We start from the raw sequence: 23,485 nt of genomic DNA on the forward strand, positions 1-23,485 counted from the left end.
TATTCTGTGGCGGTAAACAAATATTCCACCATCATCTTCCTGCTTTAATCTGGACCTGAAAAACATAAAGCTTTTAAGATAATATAATACAAAACAGTTATTCTGAAGATTTACAAAGCTATATATCTGTTGCAAAACTTATTGTTTGAATTAAAAAAAAAGAGAGAATTCTTCCAAAATGTTTAGATGAAGTAAATATGGTAAATTGTTTTAAAATTAAAGTGAATGGCGCGTGCACAAAACCTTTTCTAAACGGGGAAAACCCTACTATTTTATTCTGTTTCGGTAAAATATTAACGTGTGTTAAATAACAACTCAAGAATTGACCATAAGATTATGGCAATATAAATTTAGTGCTAATAAATTGTATAAAAATATTTCATAAGATGTAGCTTTATACCCTTGTATGTGTCTGTATATTTTGTTAAAGTTAGTTTGAAAAAAAAACCGTCTGATTTCTCAATTTGAAAGCTTTAAATACAAAAGTTGCTGATAAAGTGTATGTTTATTTTTTGTTGACATACGTTCATGTTATAATTTAATTTCCAAACAAGTTTACCAATGTATTTATTCAATGTTTATACAATACACTCCAATAAACTTCAAGAGTTTTACATACACCACAGTTTCTTTATTTCTAGGTATTTCAATTGTTTTGTGCCCTTGGCTTTTTATTATATTTTTGTGCTGACAATCGGAATCTTGTTAATGCAATTTGAAATTTAACCACATGAATCTTTTTAAAGTTTTCTTTTTTAAATCCGAACTCTGAAATTAACCTGTAAAACGAAAACCGTGTTGAGTTTTTAATTAAACTATTTAGGTCATGCATATAAGTGTCCTTTTTGTCTTTGCATAAACAAATTAATAAATATTTTTTCGTTATCTACACACTGCATAAAACAAACATGGTACGTAGATACCTAAACTTTCTAACAAACATTTAAAAGATTTTGCCCAACAATTTTTGTTTGGTATTTTGTTTGTCATTTTAGCATCATAGTATAAATTTCCCTAATATATTTACTATCATCTAGTTTTATGATTTTGAAACAATAATTATTTTTTTTGTTAAACATGTATTTCTAAGCGTCATTGTGCCTAAATCATGATAAATAAAGGAGTTCTGAGTCGGCAGTCTTACGCCTAGTAATGATTTACAAAAGGAAACATGAATATTTTTAAGCTTCTTCAACAAAATCCAGATTCCACATCCGTAATTTTGAATTGGGACGAATATTGAAGTTCTGTAAATTCTTTGCATATACAGTTTAAGTTTATAGATTGCTATTAGTGCTTGGCCAGTTTACGCATCTTTTGTTTGAAATTTGAAAAAAGACCCTCATGTAGAAAAAAAACAATACCTAAATAAGGAAACATGTCAACAATTTCGAAATCTGTTCCATCATTAGTGACATTTAAATTCGTTCTTTTTGCCACCTTTTTGAATATCATTATTTTTGTTTAACTGTATACCATAAAGTCGTAATATACCTTTGAAATAATTTACCTGGCCATTGAACTATCTACGGCCAATCGCAAATGCCATTGGCTTCGTTGAACACAAGTTCGGAAGGACAATCAAATTCTACCCATCTGTACACTATGACACTATTTTCCATCAACTGGTTGCATTTGCAAAACTTCTGACAGCCCGTATCTCTTACGCATAATTGTGTGAGTGTCGAAAACTGGTCCGATGTACAAGACTCTGTTTGTGAAAAGAGATAACTCATATAATTTATCTAATATTTTGTAAACTATTGCACTTTTTGTTACCTTAATTTAAAGTAAAGGAATAATACTGTTAAGCTTAATGTAATCGGTATACAATTAAACAGTATATAATTTGTTTTGGCAGTGGAATATTCAGCCAAGTCCTTTTTTTAAATGCCAGGTCAATTGCCCACAAAAATGTGTTATTTTGTGTTAACCAGGTCAGCCAAAGACTGTATTAATTCAGTGTAGCAATTGAATATCCAGTCAGCCAATTTGCATAAACTTTTAAACACTGGAAGGGTTATCCTTTAATTATTTCACTCTAAATCTTAAATTTGTATATGTTTTTAAAAGTTGCAAACTGGCACAGTATACAGCTTATTTAGTCCCGCTATCCACCGAAATGCTTTCATTTTATTTCTAAAAAACTTTTCAGTTTCTAAAATGTTACTCATTGGACATATAGATTATATCTTTTGCTGTTTGGCAATTGGTATATTTATATTGATTTAGTATTTTTTATGGAAGAAATCAAAATACTACTTTGTTTGCATTTTGATACCTTTACGGCAGATTACTGCGCATTCAGTAAACGTATGTACATGTTTATTTATTAATCAAATTATGGTGGATGATTTGTGTTATGACATATTTTCGCCCCGCGGGTCGCCAGACGAAAACACGAAAATACGACAACGCGGTGACTGTCGTGTTGTCGTGTATTTTCGACTTGTGCCACGCGGAGCCCATGTACGAGCTCGTCACTCTGTCACATGGCATAAATCAGCCACTATATTAAACAGATCTGCTATATTCGCGCATGAAATACATGTATCTTTTTTATGTTGTTCTTCTCAAAATAGATCTACAATTTATTATTATTCACGAAATAGATAAGGATAGGCCATATGAAATATGTATATACAATTTGTACGCTCTTATCAAACTATCAATGTCATTTGAAAAGTATAAATAAAAGATACGACTAGTAATTACATCAACCTGGAGAAGGTCGTTTCTATTTATATGTTTCATTTATTACATTATCTATGCATGATACATGTCATTTTTAAATGCAAGGAATCAAATTAAAAAAAAAACCCTAAGTATTCTATCATCGGTAGTGTTTATTGTACGAGAACCTTAGTAACGTATGATTTCATATCACATTTGTTTAATACAAAAAGGATATCATTAACCCTTTGTACAATCATATTGTGACGTAATTTGAAAAAAAAAACATCATGACTTTTGATTGTTCTAGACTTATTTCTATCATCTTATAATGTATATTTAGCATTTTGTGATTTCACAAAGGCTTACATATTACTTTCTTCTTACTTTTTAACTGAGGAGTTTAAATGTTCCATGCATCTAAATTCCAAGAAGGTGCTTTAAGAAGGAGTAAAGTAAAGATTTACATGTCTCACTGGACGGTTCCGTCTTGTTTTTTTTCTTTTAATTAATTTATCAAAGTTGATAATTATGGTGTGTTCGTCCCAAAAAAGCAAATAACGCTGTAACGGGTCTTGTAATTAATTGGTTATGTTCCTAAAATGTTTATCTGCAAAAAAACCCAAAAAACTTTCTTATTGTTTTACGTTTTCAAATGTCATATTAATAACACGAGACATGCCTTACCGTCTTGTTTGCATCCGTCAGATCCTTCCGTCGATACTACTGTTGTTGTTGTTGTTGGCGGTGGAGGTGCTGGTGTTGTTGTCGTTGACGACGGCGGAAGTGTTGTTAACTTTGCTATCGTGGTTGGCGACGGTGGTGCTGTTGTCATTGGCGACGGCGGAAGTGTTGTTAACATTGCTGTCGTGGTCGGCGACGTTGGTGTTGTTGTCATTGGCGACGGCGGAAGTGTTGTTAACATTGCTGTTGTGGTCGGCGACGGTGGTGCTGTTGTCGTTGGCGACGGCGGTAGTGTTGTTAATATTGATGTCGTGGTCGGCGACGGTGTTGTTGTTGTTGTTGTCATCGTTGTATTCATATTTGTTTCTGCAGCTGTTATATAAATCAATGGTAAGCACATATCTGAGTAGAAAACATACTGTACTACTATTTGTTCAAATGTAGAAAATAGTTGTGTTATTTAATACCAAAAATCGATCATAACAATACACAATAAATACCTTTCTTTCGTTATTTATTATTCCCAATGATATTGTTTGTTTTTTGTTAATTTGTTTTATCAATTCCTTAAAAGAAAAAGATTTATAATAAATTTATTAGCTCGTGATGACAAACATCGTTTAATTACACCTATTTGTCTGCATATGACAATATGATTTTAACAAACGTATAACTAAAAACTAAAGTGATACATTTAATTTTGGAGGAATCAGAATTCTAGCGACCGTTAATCACTGCATGATCGTAAGAGGCGATTACTGGAGTCAATGCGTCTCATAGCTCCAGCAGGTGAGGTGGTTTTGACCTCTGGTATTTCTTTTAAGCTTGTAACACTCGAAGTTAGCCAAAATCATCTTTCCTGTTTCTGTACTGTATTAATGCACCGTTAAATATCAGACTGGACAATGAAAATTTGTCTCTGATATGTGATATATGTAGAACTGATTGCATTGATATTATCTTGAAAAACACATACCTTACAAAAAATAGACACATTTACAGGACCGAATGCTTAGAACGACGTCGTTTTGCCTTTACAAATGAATTTGTTAATTACCACGTTCCTAAATGCTATAACAAGTGAGTTCCAGATAAAATTGCATTTATTTGAATAGAGAATTAATTTATTGATGTAAATCATAACAAGACTGGTAGAATTCTTATGCAATTATACAAAAAAACAAATATCTGGCATATATTTAAAAATCGGCAATCCTCGTTACTGCCTAATGATCAGGTACTCAAGGGACCGATAATTCGGTTCCGAGCCGCAACATAATCCAACTTTTACTATAATCAATATATATAAATAATTGTTTGTTATGACATTTAAAATAAAGAAAACGAATTCCTTAAGGAACAGCTTACATGTACGGGTATATGGTGAAATTAAAAACTCGGTTCGGTTTGATATAAGTTTTTTCATGGATGGAAGTGGTAGGTTCAAGCTACCGTCTACGCCCTCTGTCACCTTGGGATAAAGGATTTTGTTTAGTTAAGAAATCAAGCGAAACATTTTTAGATAAAATGAACCATCCGTTAAAACACCCTTCAAGACTTTTTTATTAGATAATTATTGTACCGTATATGTAGGTTTTCATCTATTAAAAGTTTGCATAAATGATAAAAGCGATATTGATTGTCTGTTCAGTACTAAATTTATTGAACGGGTTATTGTCAATTATATTTTACGTGCCTCCGGAGAGCATATTGTTCAATTAATTTTTATTTAGTACATAATATGTTTTTATCATGTACTCAAATAATAATTGTTTTCAATAAAAAACAACCACTTCTTTACTGACATGTTTCTTCAAACATTCGTGAATGTCATGTTTGAAATCGTACGAATGCGTGTGATGAAGTTTTTGACAGCATATGTCGTCACCTCATACTATATGCTAGGGTGTGTCACATTATTTTAAGAAATGATAAAAGCTGCACATGATAAAAGCTGCATATGATAACAAACTAATTCATATAATTATTACAAAATGTATGTTATATTTATAATGAACCTGTAAAATATGTCTCTAAATAAATACGCGATTCAAACCGTAATGCATGCATGCACGGAACATTGCACAGCATTTTGAATTTATTGTCGTTATTGTAAATTAATTCAAAAATATCTTATTTCAAGACGGTGTAGTGTACAAAACGCATATTTTTAAGAAAACTTCGAAAACATTGAAAGAGCAACGTCAAGAAAATATGCGAAATAATCTGGCATCTATACAATATAACAATCAGAAAAAATACCTGAACGAATGTACACTTTCCATCCAGTTGATTCTTGTAATGAACCATCAGGTGTCAGGCTGCTTACTTCACATATTTGTTCATCTTGATTGTAATTAAAAGATTTCACGTTTCCTTGAATTTCAGAATAAACTGCACATTGTGATAATGAGATTCTATGAACAGTGTCAAATACTCCGGCAGTTTTCTTGTTAAGCCCATATGATTTAAATTGCCAACATAAACAGAAACTGCTTATTCCTGAAGCAACACACACTATAAAACTAATATAATTTGTATAACAATGCATGCTTTTTGTAGAAACTTTTATATTCTTTTAGTATATTACATTGCTAGGAACTAATATATATAAAATAATATATTATAATTTCCTATGTTAAGAAGAACACTATGCCTACTTATTGACTGACAGTTCGAATAATGTATAAAGATGTAATAAACTATATTCTGGTAATTAATTTTATCGATTGTGATACACAGTGATCTAGAAACCAGCTTTCACATACATTAATTCATGAAGATGGGTGTATATTCGGTTATGTTAATATTGATCTATTATGGCTGCTAGTTAACTTTTCTTTCTTCCTTCCTCATGATTATGGCTATGGAAGTTGCCAGTTGTGCTAATAAACCTTAAAGACATTTACGAGTCTAAAATATTATAATTTTGATATATGTCTCTAATTTCTAGAGATACGGGAAAAAAATATTTTGATTTCAAAATATGCCTCTTATTTCTAAAGATTATGGACTGATTACTATGAATTCAAAACATGTCTCTAATTTCTATAATTACTTGGGATAGTGGAATTGTTTAAAGTCAAAATGCCCTGGTGGTATTAAATTTATCATGAAAACCAACCGGCAATTTAAAGAAAATTGTTACATCAGGATTGTGATAAATGACAGTATTTGTTTGTATGAAAGTGCTCGTAAATGAAGTATGAAAAAGACAGCTTTAATAATTCATACAGGAGTTGTGTTATTAAGTTATTTGAGTAGCTTTTTTTCTCAATGTCACTATCCTTATAAAAACATGTATAGAGATATAAATATAGACGCTATTATCACTTTGCCGATGGAAACACATTTAATCAGATAGTGGTACGCAAAATATGTGTACTAATGCTTTAAAATAGTCACTTCTAGGCATTAACACCCTGGATGAACAAGTTTTGTCACGTGACCACAAATGCAAACGCCGATTTTACATTTCAGCAATTACGGACCCGATTTCAGGTAATTATTTGAGGATATCTTCTTTTTCTACTGCATCCACAAAATTATGACCTAGACCTTAGGACCCGGCGTTAATTGAGCTTTTATTTTATGTATGTAGTAATTGCGAGGCTTCTGTGATTTTTTAGAACACTTCGCCACAAATTTTCTTTTTGGTCGGCAAACGCCGATAGGTTTTACCTTTTCTTATCTTTTTTGTTCACTGGAAACCTATGTTGAGGAAAAATAATAGAAGATATATGTTTTTTACAAGTAATTTATGTACCTAACTTATGCATAATTTCATTAGCAAGGTTATATTCGAGATAAACCCATGTTTTCCACTTGTTGTCGATTTTGCAAACGTCGTTTGATTATGCAAAATGGGCAAACGTCGGTAGGTCATTTGAAATATATGCAAGCACCCGTTGATGTCTTTTTGAACGCTGAACTATATTTGTCTCATTTCCAGAGTTCTTCATCATATTAAACAATTTCATTGCAAACTGATTCTGATAACATTCTGGTCACTACGCCCATGATTTCCAGATTTATTGAATCTGTCGGAAGCTCAACCGTTATGTCTTCTATTGGTTACAAACGTGTTACAACAACCAAAATCTCACATATGTCATCCAAATCCAGGTGTTCTGAAATTGACTGCATAGTTGCTATCGACAGACAGTTTAGAGAAAAAGGTATTTTCAAAACTTCTTACAACCAGCTGGAGAACTGGTACTCAGAAAGATTACTCCAGTAAATTAAGACAATTTATGATATGGTGTCTTCAAAAGAATATTGATTCCTTCACAGCATCCTTAAATACTTGTGCTGAGTTTTTATCAGATTTGTACAATAAAGGTTTACAGTATGTTACCGCTCTATTTTATCTGCAGTTTTACCTCCAGTAGATAGCACACCTATTGGTCAACCTCCGTTTGTTATCAGATAATTAAAAGTATTTAATTTAAGAACTCCTGTAACAAAGTTGTTGCCTGAATGGGATTTGCCTAAAGTTCTTAGTTCACTACAAACATTTCCTTTTGAACCTTTGAGAAAAACATCAATTGAATTTTTAACATATAAAGTTGTTTTTCTTACAGCTATCACGACATTCAGGGGAGCCATCCACCTTCAAGCGTTAACATTAGGAGGAGCTATTTCTGTGAAGGCAGATGGGGAAACTTTTAGCAGACAAGGTTTGGCTAAACAGGATAGACCTGGTCATTCATCAGCAAACATTTTTGTACCAGCTTTTAAGACCATCCAAGAAGAGCATTTGCTATCTATCTTAAAAGAACTAAATCCTTCAGACGTAAAGATTAAACAAGTTTATTTCTGACAATTAATGTACCTCATTCTAAAGCTTCTTCACAAACTTTGGCTTCATATATTCTTAAAACTATTCAAGAGGCTTATGAAGATAAACATAAAAACGAAACATCACATTCTACAAGAGCTTTAGGTCCAAATTCTCAACGCTGCAGATTGGTCAAAAGAAAACACCTTCGTTAAATTTTATTTGAAACAAGTAACTCCAAGTGATCTCACTGTGTAGTTCAACGTCGCTGTATAGTTCAACCTAAGAAGATTGAATTTTTTTCTACACTTTTAAATCAAAGTTTATTCCCGACGGATTTTGTGTGGAATTGATTTTTGAGAAGATTATATGGTTTTATGTATACATGTATATATGGGATATACAGAAGTTTTATAAAAGTTTGTTATCCAAGAAGAAGAATGTTTTAAAATAAAAAAGGAGAAAAGAGAAGTCTTTTGTTCAGAGAATTGTAATATTTGCAACTTGACTTAAATAACCACCAGTTTATAAGAATCTTACACCGGCTGCCGGTACAGACCGGAATATCTGTCGAGTTTCCGCTTAATAGTTACCTGAGAGCTAGATATTCCCGTTTGTACCAACAGCCGGTGTTTGATTCTTTTTCTTGCATATTACATGTCAATTATTTTCGGAACAGAAATTATGAAAACTGATATTCTCATTACGCACTTTTTTCTTATAGTAGCGTATGAACATACAACTTCATTCATAACTTACATAAAAATGACGTCATTTTAAGAACGCGATTCATTCATAAAAGGCGCGCATCAATGACGTAATTTAAAGCACGCGACTTGTCTTACATGGGGATGTAAGACAGAGTTTTCCAGCACCGGTGTAAACGGCAGATAATCCTGTCTGAGATGCAAGAAAATCCTTTTGCTTTGCGTTTGCTTTGCGAAAAAAACATTTGTGTCGAAGTGTTCTAAAAAACTACTAAAGTCTAGTAATGACTACTCACATAATATAAAAGCTTAATTTACACCGGGTCCTAAGGTCTATGTCTTATTTTTGTGCTCGCAGAGGAAAAAAAGATATCTGCAAATATTTGCTGAAATATTAAATCGGCGTTTGCATTTGTGGTCACGTGACAAAACTTGTTCATCCAGGGTGATTAATGAATAGCCAAACACTGTCCAGCCATTTAAAACACTGTCAAGGCATTAAGAAAGAAATATGATACCTTATTTAGGGTCCTTTTGCCGTCGTCATTGATAAATAAACGTATGTGCGATTTCTGTAGCTCAAACGATGTATTGGAAATTTCGCGTCGGGAAAAAACTCTTATACATAACTTTTTAACTTCAAACTTGTAACCAATATATTCCCTACAATGAATACTAAAACAATAATGTGTATTAAAAGTTAAAGATAATGACATAAAAGTACTAAAAGGCATTAATGATTCTACTGGTAACTATCTAAAACTGCAATTCGCAGACATCATTGGCGCCTGCTAATGTATAGACTTGACACAGTATACAAGATCAACAAGGTTCAAAATTACTTTCAGTATCAATCAGAAATTGTGTAGTGATGCCTGGTAGGCTTATAACTTTTATGATCATAGAGATAATTTCAGTGAAATGAATTAATGATGCGGGAAATTATACTTATTTAAAATGTAAATATGGTCATGAAATTGTGCTGGAGATGAAAGTAAAAGATGTTTTTCTAGGGCAAATTACGTTTTTAAAAAAGTACTAATAAGGGTTAAAAAAGAAATTAATATTAACATCTAGCGACTTTTAAAGAAATTATCCCCAATTGCATAGTATAGGGACTTAGGAAAGAAAACTATCCACATCTGATTATTAGACTACAACCGTTGTTGTCCACGTCACTACGATGCAACAATTCGTTGTTATTTCGTTGTTATTGTTCTTGTTTTTCTGAATTATTCTGCAGTATTTAGAAAATGCCATTATTTATAATAGGGCAATATTTTCGATAAATTTTAAATATCGGACGCATCATAAAAAGATGATCAGCATAACAACAAAAAGGAAGCTTTATTGCGCATAACATATACCATTTATTGAACGAGTGAGCAAGTGAAGTGTTATCAATATCTCGAAGGTTTGTCGTGCCATCATTTCATGTGTATTACAGGAATAAACGCTATTGCAGAATCAAGTCAATTATGGAAATTAAAAATCAAGGAAGATACCTAGACACTTAAACCGTATTTTGTGAAGTTCAATGTAATTATCCGAAGAAAATCCGAATTAAAGCAGTTGATAAAACTCTATAAATAACAAAGCTCTTCATGATCAGTCAACTTCAAAAGATGACAAACCTAACGATATTATTCCATTTGTATAAACACCTCACTGGGGGTTGTTAAAATTATCACAAAAAGCATATAGTGACATAATGTGCATGTGCATTATTCGTTGTCATGTTGAGTTGAATTAGTAATACATTTGAAAATATTGACTATTATTTGTATGGTGAATGACCAATAACTTATAATAATAAAAGTGTGTATTATACATGCCAATTAAAAACCTATCTAAACTATATAAAGGCTGCCCCAATCAGTTTAAGAATTAAGCGTTACCGATACATTCTGAACGATATTTTTGAAAACTTCCTTTGGTCCAGTGAATTATTGATTCATAGTTAAATATGAAATTGAACACAATTATGGAAGACTGTCAAAATATTTTTAGTTTACCTTTTCATTGAACTTTTACATTGGGATGCACATTATGCCAGGGGCGTCCGTGGCCGAGTGGTTAAGGTCGATGACTTCAAATCACTTGCCCCTCACCGCTGTGGGTTCGACAGGGACTTTGGATTCTTTCATGTGAGTAAGCTATCCAGCTAGCTTACGGAACGTCGGTGGTTCTACTCGGGTGCCCGTTTGTGCCTGAAATAATGCACGGAAGGGCACCTGAGGTCTTCCTCCACCAGTAAAGCTGGAACGTCGCGATATGACCTATACGTAAAACCCAAAACAAACAAAAAAACAAAACAAAAACAAACAGTATGCCACTTTATCTAACTACATATATATCAATGTGTACTTAACTTACAGACACATAATGCAGCACTTTTATTTCTATTTCAGATTCGAAATTCAATCTTATTTAACCTGTTCTTCAAATAAATGATGTTTTTACAACAATCACAAAGTAAACCATTTCGTAAATGCTCAGAAGTGCTTTCAGTACTTTGATTTTTGTAGTATTTTAATTTCATGCCGAACCTCAGTTTTATACTTAATACAATGTAAATTATTGCATTATCTTTTTGTAAAATTCAGTCATCGAGTGAAATTACTTATTTCAGTATTTTTATTAATTGCTTAATTTTCTCATTGCAAGCATTTTGATATATTTATTATAAAATTCTGTCCAGTATTAAGAAAGCTAGATTTTGTGATAAAGTGCAAATTTATTTATGGTCTATAAATTTGATATTACGGGCCTGTATATTTTGTTTTACATGCGTCCTGGAATGCAAGAAAATCGTGAAAGTTATGTTTCACGCTTTCTGCTAAGTGTAGCTATGCATATATATTGAACGATTTTAAATCTTCTTTGGGACTCTTATTTAGACGTTAAAGACTCACAAGGTCATTATGACAGACACATTTATTTCAAAAAAAATTGTGGTGTAAATTTTTAAGCTTGCGCAAGGTAAATTTTTCTTTTCTTGTTGTTTATTCAGTAAATATTTGTTATTTCAGAATATCGTAATTCAGTTAAATTAGTTATTACAAATTCGTTTTTATAGAAATTTTATTTTGCATTTTGACAGTTTTTTTTTCGTTCTCTAATTTTTCGTCTTCTGTAGATTTATGACTCGAGTGTTTCATTAATTACTTGAATATTTGAAATATATTTATTATCATTGATAGTTGTTGTATGTATGGAAGGCCGTTAAAGCCTTGAGTGCACGTTATTTTATCATGCATATGTTTCATTTATATTTACTAAAATAAGTTTTCTTGTTCATGTTTAATACAGTAAAAGTCATTTATAACTAAGTTTGCTGCAGATGTTCTTTTTATATAATTCTTATTTCTTTAACTAATTTTCATATCACATCATCATCATTATTTTGTTTGGTACGAAATATAATGGATTCGATTCAAGGAGGGATGCCGTCGATGTTTAGGTGGCAACCGGTATGGCTTCATGTTTTATATCTTACAACGTGCTACGATATATAATCAACGTTGAATTTATTATAACAGAGTGTATGGCGTTCCATTAGGGATATTATATTTTTTAGAAGCTTTGTTTATAGGAATCCGACAAAGGTCCGTCTATTCCAAAGGGACATACTTATACCCTGTTATTTGTGTACCATGGATATTTACTGTGTTTTATATTTTGTAGCTTCTACTCGGAGGATTCACCTTCAATTTTGTATCACGCATGTATTCAACATAGCGACGATAGTGGATATTGTGACGTTACGGCGCAGTCTTGGATCTACACTCTTTAGACAGTACAGAATCGATCCTCCTGCTTTGAATTTGAGATTCGAGCCAACAGCGGAGAGGGGCAATGACAATGAAAAAAATGTTAATTGATTCAAAAGCTATAGCCCAAACAACATATTGATATCAATACATTTACAAACAGTGAAATTTAGTACAAGTGAAATTATGTTTAAACAAAATCTTATTACTATCTAGTGGCGCATCTCGTCATATTTAATCATTATACTGTAACGTGTACCGAGCGGATGTACAACGAATATATAATAAATTTTTCTTTGGGCTACCTGCCGTTTGATTAGTTACAAATGATTATGAAATTATCATATATCATAAACAATCAGCTTGAATTAACACTCCGAAATACCCTATTAAATTCTCAAAAGTCTCAATATAGTAAATATCTTTACAATATAACACAATGAAATAATTTAAAAGCTATAGATATCACGCTGCAACCCGATAATTTCCTATAGTCTAGCAACTATCTCCCTTTCTATGAAGCGAGGCTTCTATTTAGATAGAAAGAATAAGCTGCTGGTAGGGATTTCCAACAAAGTTCAACTATACAAAGCTTATTCGTTTTAAATCTACATCTGGATTTTTAATACCTATATGTTACCAATTCCCTGATAGCGAGGCTTTTCAAGAAAATGTGGAGATCTATAAGTACCCAGAGTCAAATACAATTTCACAACTAAACTATAACGACACTATATCCATGAAGCTAGGCTTCAATTGGATAAACAAGGGTATTTAGTTTTGGCCAATTCTTCTTTTCTACCTATGAAGCTAGGCTTCAGTTTAGGTAGACGAAATTATCCTCTATGTATAAAAGCGAGGCTTCAATTACATAGAGTAACCTGGTCCCGGTGAATTCCTCTGCAGACTGAATTATTTTGCTAAAATCGCCGTATTTATACCTGCTGAGATGATCGCTCAAGCATGACTTAATTTTCATTGGCTGATTAGAATAATCATAATCACTGAGACGATTATTATATTATACGATGATATCAAACGTTTATTGAAAATACGTATACCAAACGTATATTCTAAAGAACCGTAAATTAAAATATATTGTCGCAATATAAACATTTACATAATAGTCAAGTAACACAAAATCATTTCAGCAAACGATAATCTTTAATAAAAACAAGCTAAGTAAAAATGACTAAACGTTACAATACAATGATAAAGCTCTAAGACTTAATAATCGTTTCCTTTCTTCAGAGCCATAAAACATAAACATTGCCAAATCATGTGTAATATTTTGAGCCTGAAAAATTCATTTCGAAATTAAAATGAATATTTTGATTAACAAAATATTTGTTTAGTAAGTATTTTGTTCTCATTTGTTCTAAAGCTGTACATACCAGTACAAAATGATTCTACTGAAACCTTACAAAAATTACATATACGCTCAGATCTGTATCTACGTCTTTCAACATTTAAATCATGTCAAGAAGTACGTAGTTTTGCAAGTGCATTCCTTAATTAACGAATTAAAACAACAGATAAATATGTCTCATTGATAAACCCAGATTTGTACAATCGATATGAATCTAACTTTGTACTTTGATTTAACTTTTCGAACCAGTTCTGCCTATATTGATCTTTCATACTAACAACAAATAATTTAAGGAACAATTTCTTATTGTTAACACCCTGGTTATTCAAAACATATCCAACCATTTGTATATAGCAGCTGTTTAATATTAGTGACACAAAGACCTTTACCATTAAAGCAACGACAGAAACAGACAACAAAATCCTGATTAACAATATTAATTTGATATAAGAAGCTGTCCAAACATTCACTTACTGCAGCACAGACTACGCTTTTAAATGAAACACATATTTGAGCCACGCCATGACAAAACCAACATAATGGGTTTGCGACCTGCATGGATCCAGACCAGCCTGCACATCCGCGCAGTCTGATCAGGATCCATGCTGTTCGCTGTCTGTTTCTCTACTTGTTACAAGGTTTGTAAGCAAACAGCATGGATCCTGATCAGACTGCGCATGCTGGTCTGGATCCATGCTGGTCACAAACGCATTATGTTGGTTTTTAATGCCGCGGTTCAATTGTAAAAATGTACAAACATTTAACCGCGGTATAAATCAGACTTTATTGATGAAATATTTGCTCCAATTTTGAATAACGGTATGGCAGTGAAATAGGAGGGTTGTAAAAAATATGACGGTTTAAATAGTACATTTGCAATTTTGCAAAAAAAAGTAACACATAGAGTCATTATTACTTAAGATCAATCAAAGAATGTGAATTTACAAATAATGTCATAAAACATACACACTCAGGTGATTTTTCTGGTATACACTTTTGAATAACTTTAGTTGTATCTACTATTACTTCAATGCATGACTAGATTTAAATATGTCATGAAAGATGATATTTATGATTTATAAACACTTTATATAGTCTGATTTTATTGACCTGTCAATTATGAATACATCAAAGGACTCATTTAAATATTCGATCCCACTTTGGTTTGGTCCGTGTAGTTTACGAGAATTAATACGGAATATATTAGTCATGTATTGAAAGCCACGCCAGCTTAATGTGAAGGTTTTCGTTAATTCACAATGGGACAGTCGGTAAAGAGAATGCCTGTTAATGCCTGAGGTCTGTGGTTCGATCCTTGCTGTTGCCATTGTTTTAGTACTCTTTCTTTATTTTTGCTGTATATTTTAAAGGAACAGATTTGTAGTTTGTTTTACGGCATTGAAAAGACATTTATTGATTTTAATCAGTTTTAATTTTAAACATGAATTCTTAAAAAAGACATGTTATTTAAAAAGAGTATATACATAACAAAATTAAGTAAAACATAATAAAAACAACGAACAACATAAAATAATCATATATAGATTCAATAATTTTGATAGTATTAATAAGAAACAAGAACCGGTTGAACCGGGTAATGCTCCCCGAGAAGGTTCTGGACACGGGAAAGTATAAAAAAATAAACAAAGGGCAAAAACTCCAAAAATAGGCAAGGCAGAGTTATGTTTTTTGCACTGCACTTCTATTCAATGAGATCTATCTATCTATAAAGTTTCCTGATGATATCTTTTATAGTTTCAGAGTACTGTCCCGGATAAAATTCAAAGTGTAAAAATGAACAAAGGGCAATCACTCCAAAATTAGACCAGGCTTTGTTTAGGTTCTTTAAGCATTGCAGTTCTATTCAATGATATCTAGCTACCTACAAAGTTTCATGTTGATATCTCTAATAGTTTTAAAGTTATTTCCCGGACAAAAGTCAAAATGAACAAAGGGCAATAACTTCAAAATAAGGCAAGGCAGAGAAATGATTCTTAAACACTGCACTTCTTCCCAATAAGACCTATCTATCTACAAAGTTTCATGTTGATATCTATTATAGTTTCAAAGTTATGTCCTGGACAATGTTCAAAGTGTAAAAATAAACAAAGGGGAATAATTCAAAAATTAGGCAAGGCAGAGTTACAGTTCTTGTGCAATGCACACTCAATGAGATCTATCTACCTACAAAGTTTCATGTTGATACCACTTATACTTTTAGAGTTATGTCCCGGACAAAGTTCAAAGTGTGAAATAAACAAAGGGGGATAATTCAAAAATTAGGCAAGGCAGAGTTACGGTTCTTGTACACTGCACACTTACTCAATATCTACCTACAAAGTTTCATGTTGATACCTCTTATACATTTAGAGTTATGTCCCGGACAAAGTTCAAAAGATAAAAAATAAACAAAAGGGGATAAATTCAAAAATTAGGCAAGGCAGAGTTACGGTTCTTGTACACTGCACACCTACCAAAATGAATCTATCTACCTAACAAAGTTTCATGTTTGATACCTCTTTTACTTTTAGAGTTATGTCCCGGACAAAGTTCAAAGTGTAAAAATAAACAAAGGGGGATTATTCAAAAATTAGGCAAGGCAGAGTTACGGTTCTTGTGCACTGCACACCTGTTCAATGAGATCTATCTACCTACAAAGTTTCATGTTGATACCTCGTTAAATTTAGAGTAATGTCCCGGACAAGATAAGCGGACGGACGGACGGACGGAAAGACGGACGGACGGACGGATGGACGGACGGACAAGGCGGCGACAATATGCTCCCCCGAAATTTTTCGGGGAGCATAAAAAAACATGGACCAACGCGGCCTCGAACTGAAAACAGGTGTGGCACTTAAATCATAAACTCGTGATTTACCCTATTGCGCTTTAACGCTGAGTGCACTTTGTTTTAGAGATACAAATTAAATTAAATTCCATCGAACAGCGTACATCTCGCGGAACTTACCGAACATCTACCGAAGATTAATATACTGTGTGCATCGACCGTGTAATCAGTATGTAATTGACAGGTTAATAAAACCAAACAATACATCTGGTTTATATGGCATCCGGGTAGAGGTTATTGAAAGTTGGACTAGTAGTGGGCGGGAAATTGAGAAAATAGTGCAAATTGTGATACAAGCATGAAACTTTCAGGAAATCATCTTTAGACCATGGAGATTTCAAAAGTGAAGTGGGCCCAAAAATATCTCTGCTCATTCAAGATGGCCGCCATTTTCAAAATGGCCGCCTTATAAATTTGACGTACATTCTAGCTCATTCATTCCAATTTTTTGTACAGACCTTAAACTAACACCAAAAGAATGCATATAGTTTCTCCTTTTCAAAAATTTAAATCTCACAAAATTTCTCTTTCATACTTCTTCCAAATCCAAGATGGCATCCAATATGGCCGTCGATTTTGTGCAAAACTGTTATATCATTTTTATAGTATAATTTGTTGCATAAATGATGTTTATTATGATAAAAAAAGTATTTAAACATATCAGAGATAATCAAATTATATGTTAATCTCAATAAAAGTGTCGCAGCTCAAACGAAACAAAGGGGTCGTTGACTCTGCTGTGAGTTCTGGACCTGGTGTAGAGGGGTCTGTAAAAAGACAAGTATGTGCTACTCAAAATATTTATTCTTCCCTACAACAAAACCGTGGCCTGCGCCAACAATTTCTCAATTCAAGTGCGCATGCGTTGTGCAGATTAGCGGGGAAATTGAAATATTAGCGAGAAAAGTTAATCGAAGATATTGAAAAGGTTATAAAGTACTATTATGTATAGGTAACGGCTATTGGATATGAGATATGAGCTATGAGTATATGAATTAAAGAAATAACTACGGAAAACAATAAGGGACATGGACATTAACATATAAATATACAGAGACAGGCATGGTCACGAACAGACCAAAAATATACAGCACTTGGCAAGACGGACAATGTATACTTGACCCTGTGACATCATCCCCCTCATAGGGAAATGTCGTCCCGACATTTAAATAAAGGTCAACCCATATACACTTACCTTAGAATAGAAATAGATAAACCGCAAGGTTCTTCTCTATACTGTCCAATAATACTCTATACTCCTGTACATATCGTACAAATATATCCAAAGACTACTCAATAACTACTGTAGCTAACAATAATCTACACTACAGCTCAAAAATCTGTCAAAGTTTCATGTAAAGTCACAGAGACAGGACACCATATACATGAGCATCAGGCCTATATGCCCACATAAAAATGTCAATATACAATAAAATCATTCTCACTTACATAAATGACTATTAAGCACTTATTTTAGTATTCATCTCACAGATGGCACTTAAATCTGTGAGGTTTCCAATAAAGCGCACACAACATCAGAATCACAATGTAATTTGAGTATATGCAGTAAAGCAAAAATACCATATGTTACAGATAAACCCCATAATATAACTTTATGAATGAAAGTAAATTTGTGTTACGACATCACTGTCTTTTTCAAATACCTTAAAGCTTGCGTTTATACTCAACAATTTGAAACTTCTATGCTATGTCACCCAATAAGTTGATGTTAACCAACTTGGCGGCTTTCTTTTTCTAGCAACACGGTCTGGGACAAAGGGTAATGCACATGGATTAAGAGTGGACTTGCGTTTTTGAGGAATGATATATTTCTCAACAGATAATGGGGAAGTGGGAGGGGGAGTTTTAGAATTTCCAGTTGTGTCTACAGTGTGCACTGGTTTGGTACAAGAAAAAGAAGCGTCAGATTCAACTGAGTTTTTGAGAGGAAGACCTGAGAAGGGTAAAAGGAGATTCCTATGTACAGTTCTGGGATTTCCTCTTCCATGCTCCTTCTTCACAAGGAATACAGGCACATCAGGATTTGGTTGCTCCACCACAATATAAACATCTCTTCCCCACTTATCAGCAAGCTTGTGCTTTCCCTTCAAACCAACGTTCCTCACCAGGACTCTGTCTCCCGATTCGAGTTTAGCCTCCCGTACTCTAATATCATACCTTTTCTTATGTCGTCGGGATTGTCGTAAAGACTCTCTGGTGGCAACTTTGTAGGCAAAGTCCAGACGCTTTTGAAGGTCACGAACATAGTTAGAATGATCAGTAGACTTGGATTGATCATCAGGCTGGATTCCGAGGAAGGCGTCGATGGCAAGACGTGGATGCCGTCCGAACATTAGAAAGTGGGGTGTAAGCCTCGTGCTTTCATGTCGGGTAGAATTATAGGCATGCACTAATGCTGGAATATGTGCCTTCCAGTTAGATTTCTGTAAATCTTCCAGGGTACCTAACATGTTCAATAATGTCTGATTAAAGCGTTCTGGCATGCCATTGCCTTGGGGATGATATGGAGTGGTTCGGGATTTCTCAACATTGGCCAGCTTACACAGTTCCTTAATGACAGCAGATTCAAAATTACGGCCTTGATCACTGTGTAAGCGGCTAGGGAATCCGTAATGGCAAATAAACTGCTCAAATAAAATCTTGGCAGTTGTATGGGCTGTCTGGTTCTTAGTGGGGATAGCTTGAGCATAACGGGTAAAATGATCAGTGATTACCAATATATGCTCAAAGCCACCCGCAGACATTTCCAAGGACAGATAATCCATACAAACAAGCTCAAGAGGAAACGTTGATTCCACAGAGACAAGAGATGCTGCCTTACCCACAGGGGTTTTACGTCTAATGCATCTGGCACATTCCCGAATACGCTTTTCAACATACGCGTCTAAACCGGGCCAGAAAAATCTGGACTTGATCAAAGATAAGGTCCGATCTCTTCCCTGGTGACCTGCCTCATCATGTAATCCTGAAAAAATAATATCATGAAAGACAATGGGAACAACCAGTTGTACTACAGGATTACCGGACACATTACCTTTCCTGTACAAAATATCATCTTTGAGAAAGAGAGTACTCCATTCACGTAAATACTGTCTGACTGGATCTGTTTCAAGACAACTCTGGCGACTTGTAAATTTGTGACCAGCTTTCACAATACCAATAACTCTTGAAATTACACTATCTTTGGCTTGTTCGAGTTTCCAATCAACATCACTGAGACAAGATCCAAAGTCTTCACAAAGAAATACACTCAACTGCAGGGAGTTCTCGAACATCAGCAAGAGAAGCTTGAAACAAAGCTTTAAGAATTTCTGGGTAAAGAATTCTCGTTTCGTCACTATTCCTAACCTCAACACCTGGTAAACGAGAGAGAATGTCGGCATCTACATTAAGCTTTCCAGAACGATACTGAATAGAAAAGTGATAGGCAGAAAGTGAAGCTAACCAGCGATGAGATTGGGCATCAAGCTTGGCAGATGTAAAAACAAACGTGAGAGGATTATTATCAGTGCGTACAAGAAACTGATTTCCGTACAGGTATTCATGGAATTTGTCTACCACAGCCCATTTCAAGGAAAGAAATTCAAGCTTATGAGCTGGGTAGTTCCTCTCAGTCGGTCGTAAACCTCGACTGGCATAGGCAACAACTCTCTCAGTACCGTCAACTTTCTGATATAGGACAGCCCCTAGACCAAGACCACTTGCATCAATATTCAAAATAAATGGTTTGGAGTAATCTGCATATGTCAGGATAGGTGTGGATGTTAAACTTTCAATGAGAGATTTAAAAGCGTTCTCTTGTTCCTGACCCCACTTCCAAGGAGCAGCCTGCTTTCTGGACCTACCCTTCTTATTAGTAGGATGACCAACAAGTAAGTCATTTAAAGGTTTTGCTATCAGGGAATAGCCTTTCACGAAACGGCGGTAATAACCTGCAAAACCCAAAAATGAACGGAGTTCCTTGATAGATTTAGGGACGGGCCATTTTTGTAGAACATTTATCTTTTCTGGATCAGTTCTAACGCCATTTGCATCAACCACATGGCCTAAATACTTTACTTCAAGCTGAAAGAACTCGCGTTTAGAACCTTTAAGTTTCAACCCGTATTGTTCCAATTTGTGAAACACTGCTGCAAGTCTCTCAAAATGCTGTTGAACGGTGTTACTAAAGATAATAACGTCATCTAAATAGATAACACATTCTTTAATGTGCAGTTCTCCCATACAGCGCTCCATTAACTGCTGAAAAGTTGCGGGAGCGTTTGTTAGACCGAAAGCCATTCGTTCGCACTCGAAAAACCCGAGAGGACCAACAGTGAAAGCAGTTTTCGGCTTGTCTGATTCTCTTAAAGGAACCTGCCAGTACCCAGAGCGAAGGTCAAGTTTTGAGAAGAACTTAGAACCAGCAAGACAGTCAATGGTTTCATCTATGCGGGGAAGTGCATATGCATCCTTTACGGTATTGTTATTCAATCGGCGGAAGTCGATGCAAAACCGAAGGGAACCATCCTTCTACCTGACCAAGACCACGTTCGATGAAAATGGACTGTGTGAGGGTCTTATAGCACCAGCTTTCAGCATTTCTTGAATATGCTCTCTAATCTCTTCAAACATACCAGGTGGAATCCTTCTATAAGGCTCTTTGAATGGCTTTGAGTCTGACAACTCAATTTTGTGCTCAACAGACTTAGAACAGCCAAGATCTGTAATCCCAGAAGAAAAGATATGTTTCCAGTTGCTAAGAAATTTAACAACCTGAGAATGTTCATCACCAGAAAGGTTATCAGAAGGAATTGTTACACCAAGTTCTTCAAGAGTCTTATCTTGGTTATGGGATTTGGAGACTGAACCTTCAGAGGGATCAAGAGAACGTACAACCTCTACCTGCTTTAAACTACAAAGAACTGAATTCGGGTGAATAACCACTGGCCTTGCTGACAAGTTGCAAATCCTGACTGGGATTCTAGAAAAAGCTCTACCTGGGCGAACACTGACAACCCTCGGGCATATATTCAAGAGGCTAGAGGAAGAATCAAATGTCTCAGTAACACCAACAGTCATGTCATCAACATCTCAAACCTTACCAGTGACGGTATGTGTCTGGTATGGCTGAATTGTTATAGGCCTATGATTATAAGCTTTCACTGGTACAGAGTGAATACAAGAAATAGCAGAGAAAGCTTGTTGCCAACAAGAAGGGATTTCTTCACCTGAACTAATATTCTGAAAGTGTCTGATGATATTAGTCCCAACAATAACCGGAACTGTGGAAGAGTAATCCGTATCTGGAACGATTAATACAGGCACTGTAATAGTACTGCACTGCAAAGAAGGAACAGAAATGTCAAGCAAACAGTAACCTATATAAGGAACCTTTACATCATTTGCACCTGAGATATCAAGAGCAAAATCTTTTAAACTACAAAGTTCAGGACAAGGAGATAATGATTTATAAAATGATTCACTGGCAGTAGTAATCATTGACCCAGTGTCAATCAAAGCTTGACAACGTTGATTATGAATAACAATCTCAGTTTGGTTTGAATGGCCAACTAATGGTATGATAATAGGGCTGGATATGTTGTTCTGACCTTCTAATTGCCCTCGATTGAAGGTCTGGACTCGTTTAAACCACCTGTAGCTGGAGATTTACTGTCAGAATTCTGGTCTTGTTTGTCAGCAACTGAACTGGACTGGTTTCTACTACCATCAAAGCTATAGCCACGACCACGACCAGACCAAAAACGTCCACCTCTATTGTAACTCCCTCGATTATAACCACCTCTGTAGTTACTACTACCCTTTTCCCTAGTACTACCACTGTTATCTGGTGTGGAAGATTCGCTCACTTTCTTCAACTGGGAAAGCTCATTCTCTACAGTTTTCAACCCTGGAGTTCATTCGCTTCATCTGTACAGTGAGTTCTTCAAGCTGTTGAATAATCTTATGTTCAACAACTGACATATTTGAAAGAACATGAAACCTCTGGAACAGGTTTACGGTCAAAAGCCTTGGAAGAAGAAACATATTGGGACATGGGGATTTGAGGGGGAGTGCAAGAGACAGAGTTATAGGTAGATGTGCGAGCCTTAAAATCTGTCTAAATTGAACGAATTTCCTTCCTCAGAACATTAAAGTCAAAAATAGACTCGAACTTGTAACGAGTTGCATTCCGGAGATCATTATCACGAAGACCTGACCAGAGCCGGTTCCTAAGCATATCATCCTTAGTGTTCCGGTCCAGACTCAGGTTCGCATTGGTAAGAAGTCTTTCTAAACGAAGACTATACTCAGCGACAGACTCGTTCTGACCTTGCTTGGCACAATAAAAAGCTTCCTTCAACCGCTCTGAAGTAGCAACATTACCATATATGGCTTCAAGCTCTGCAATGACATCTGAAATGGAGGCCCTTTCACCCAAGTGTAATAAAACAGTACGTGCTCTGCCCTTCAAGCTGTTACGAATGGACTCCTGAAGGATATGGCTTGGATACATACCACCACGTAATAAACAATTCAAGTCATACCTCCAAACCTCAAACTCACATTCTCCTGGTTTCCCTTCTCCAGAAAACAAAGGTAATTTGGGAATCCGAGCATGAGTAACAGATGATCAAGATATGAGGGGTA

At 34.6% G+C, this 23,485-nt stretch overlaps 1 protein-coding gene across 1 annotated transcript; it reads right to left on the reverse strand.

Moving 5' to 3' along the window:
• Window positions 1–1,514: 1,514 nt before the first annotated feature.
• LOC132758023 (integumentary mucin C.1-like) lies at window positions 1,515–3,721 on the reverse strand. The gene is made up of 2 exons (XM_060749543.1): window positions 3,361–3,721; window positions 1,515–1,711 (listed from the first exon to the last, which is right to left on the reverse strand). Exons 1-2 carry the CDS (start codon window positions 3,713–3,715, stop codon window positions 1,527–1,529), a joined length of 540 nt encoding a protein of 179 aa, XP_060605526.1. The 5' UTR covers window positions 3,716–3,721; the 3' UTR covers window positions 1,515–1,526.
• Between the last annotated feature and the right edge of the window lie 19,764 nt (window positions 3,722–23,485).

This window comes from Ruditapes philippinarum, unplaced genomic scaffold (assembly GCF_026571515.1).
Source record: "Ruditapes philippinarum isolate M1 unplaced genomic scaffold, ASM2657151v2 ctg4753_1_1_1_1, whole genome shotgun sequence".
NCBI classification, from domain to species: domain Eukaryota; kingdom Metazoa; phylum Mollusca; class Bivalvia; order Venerida; family Veneridae; genus Ruditapes; species Ruditapes philippinarum.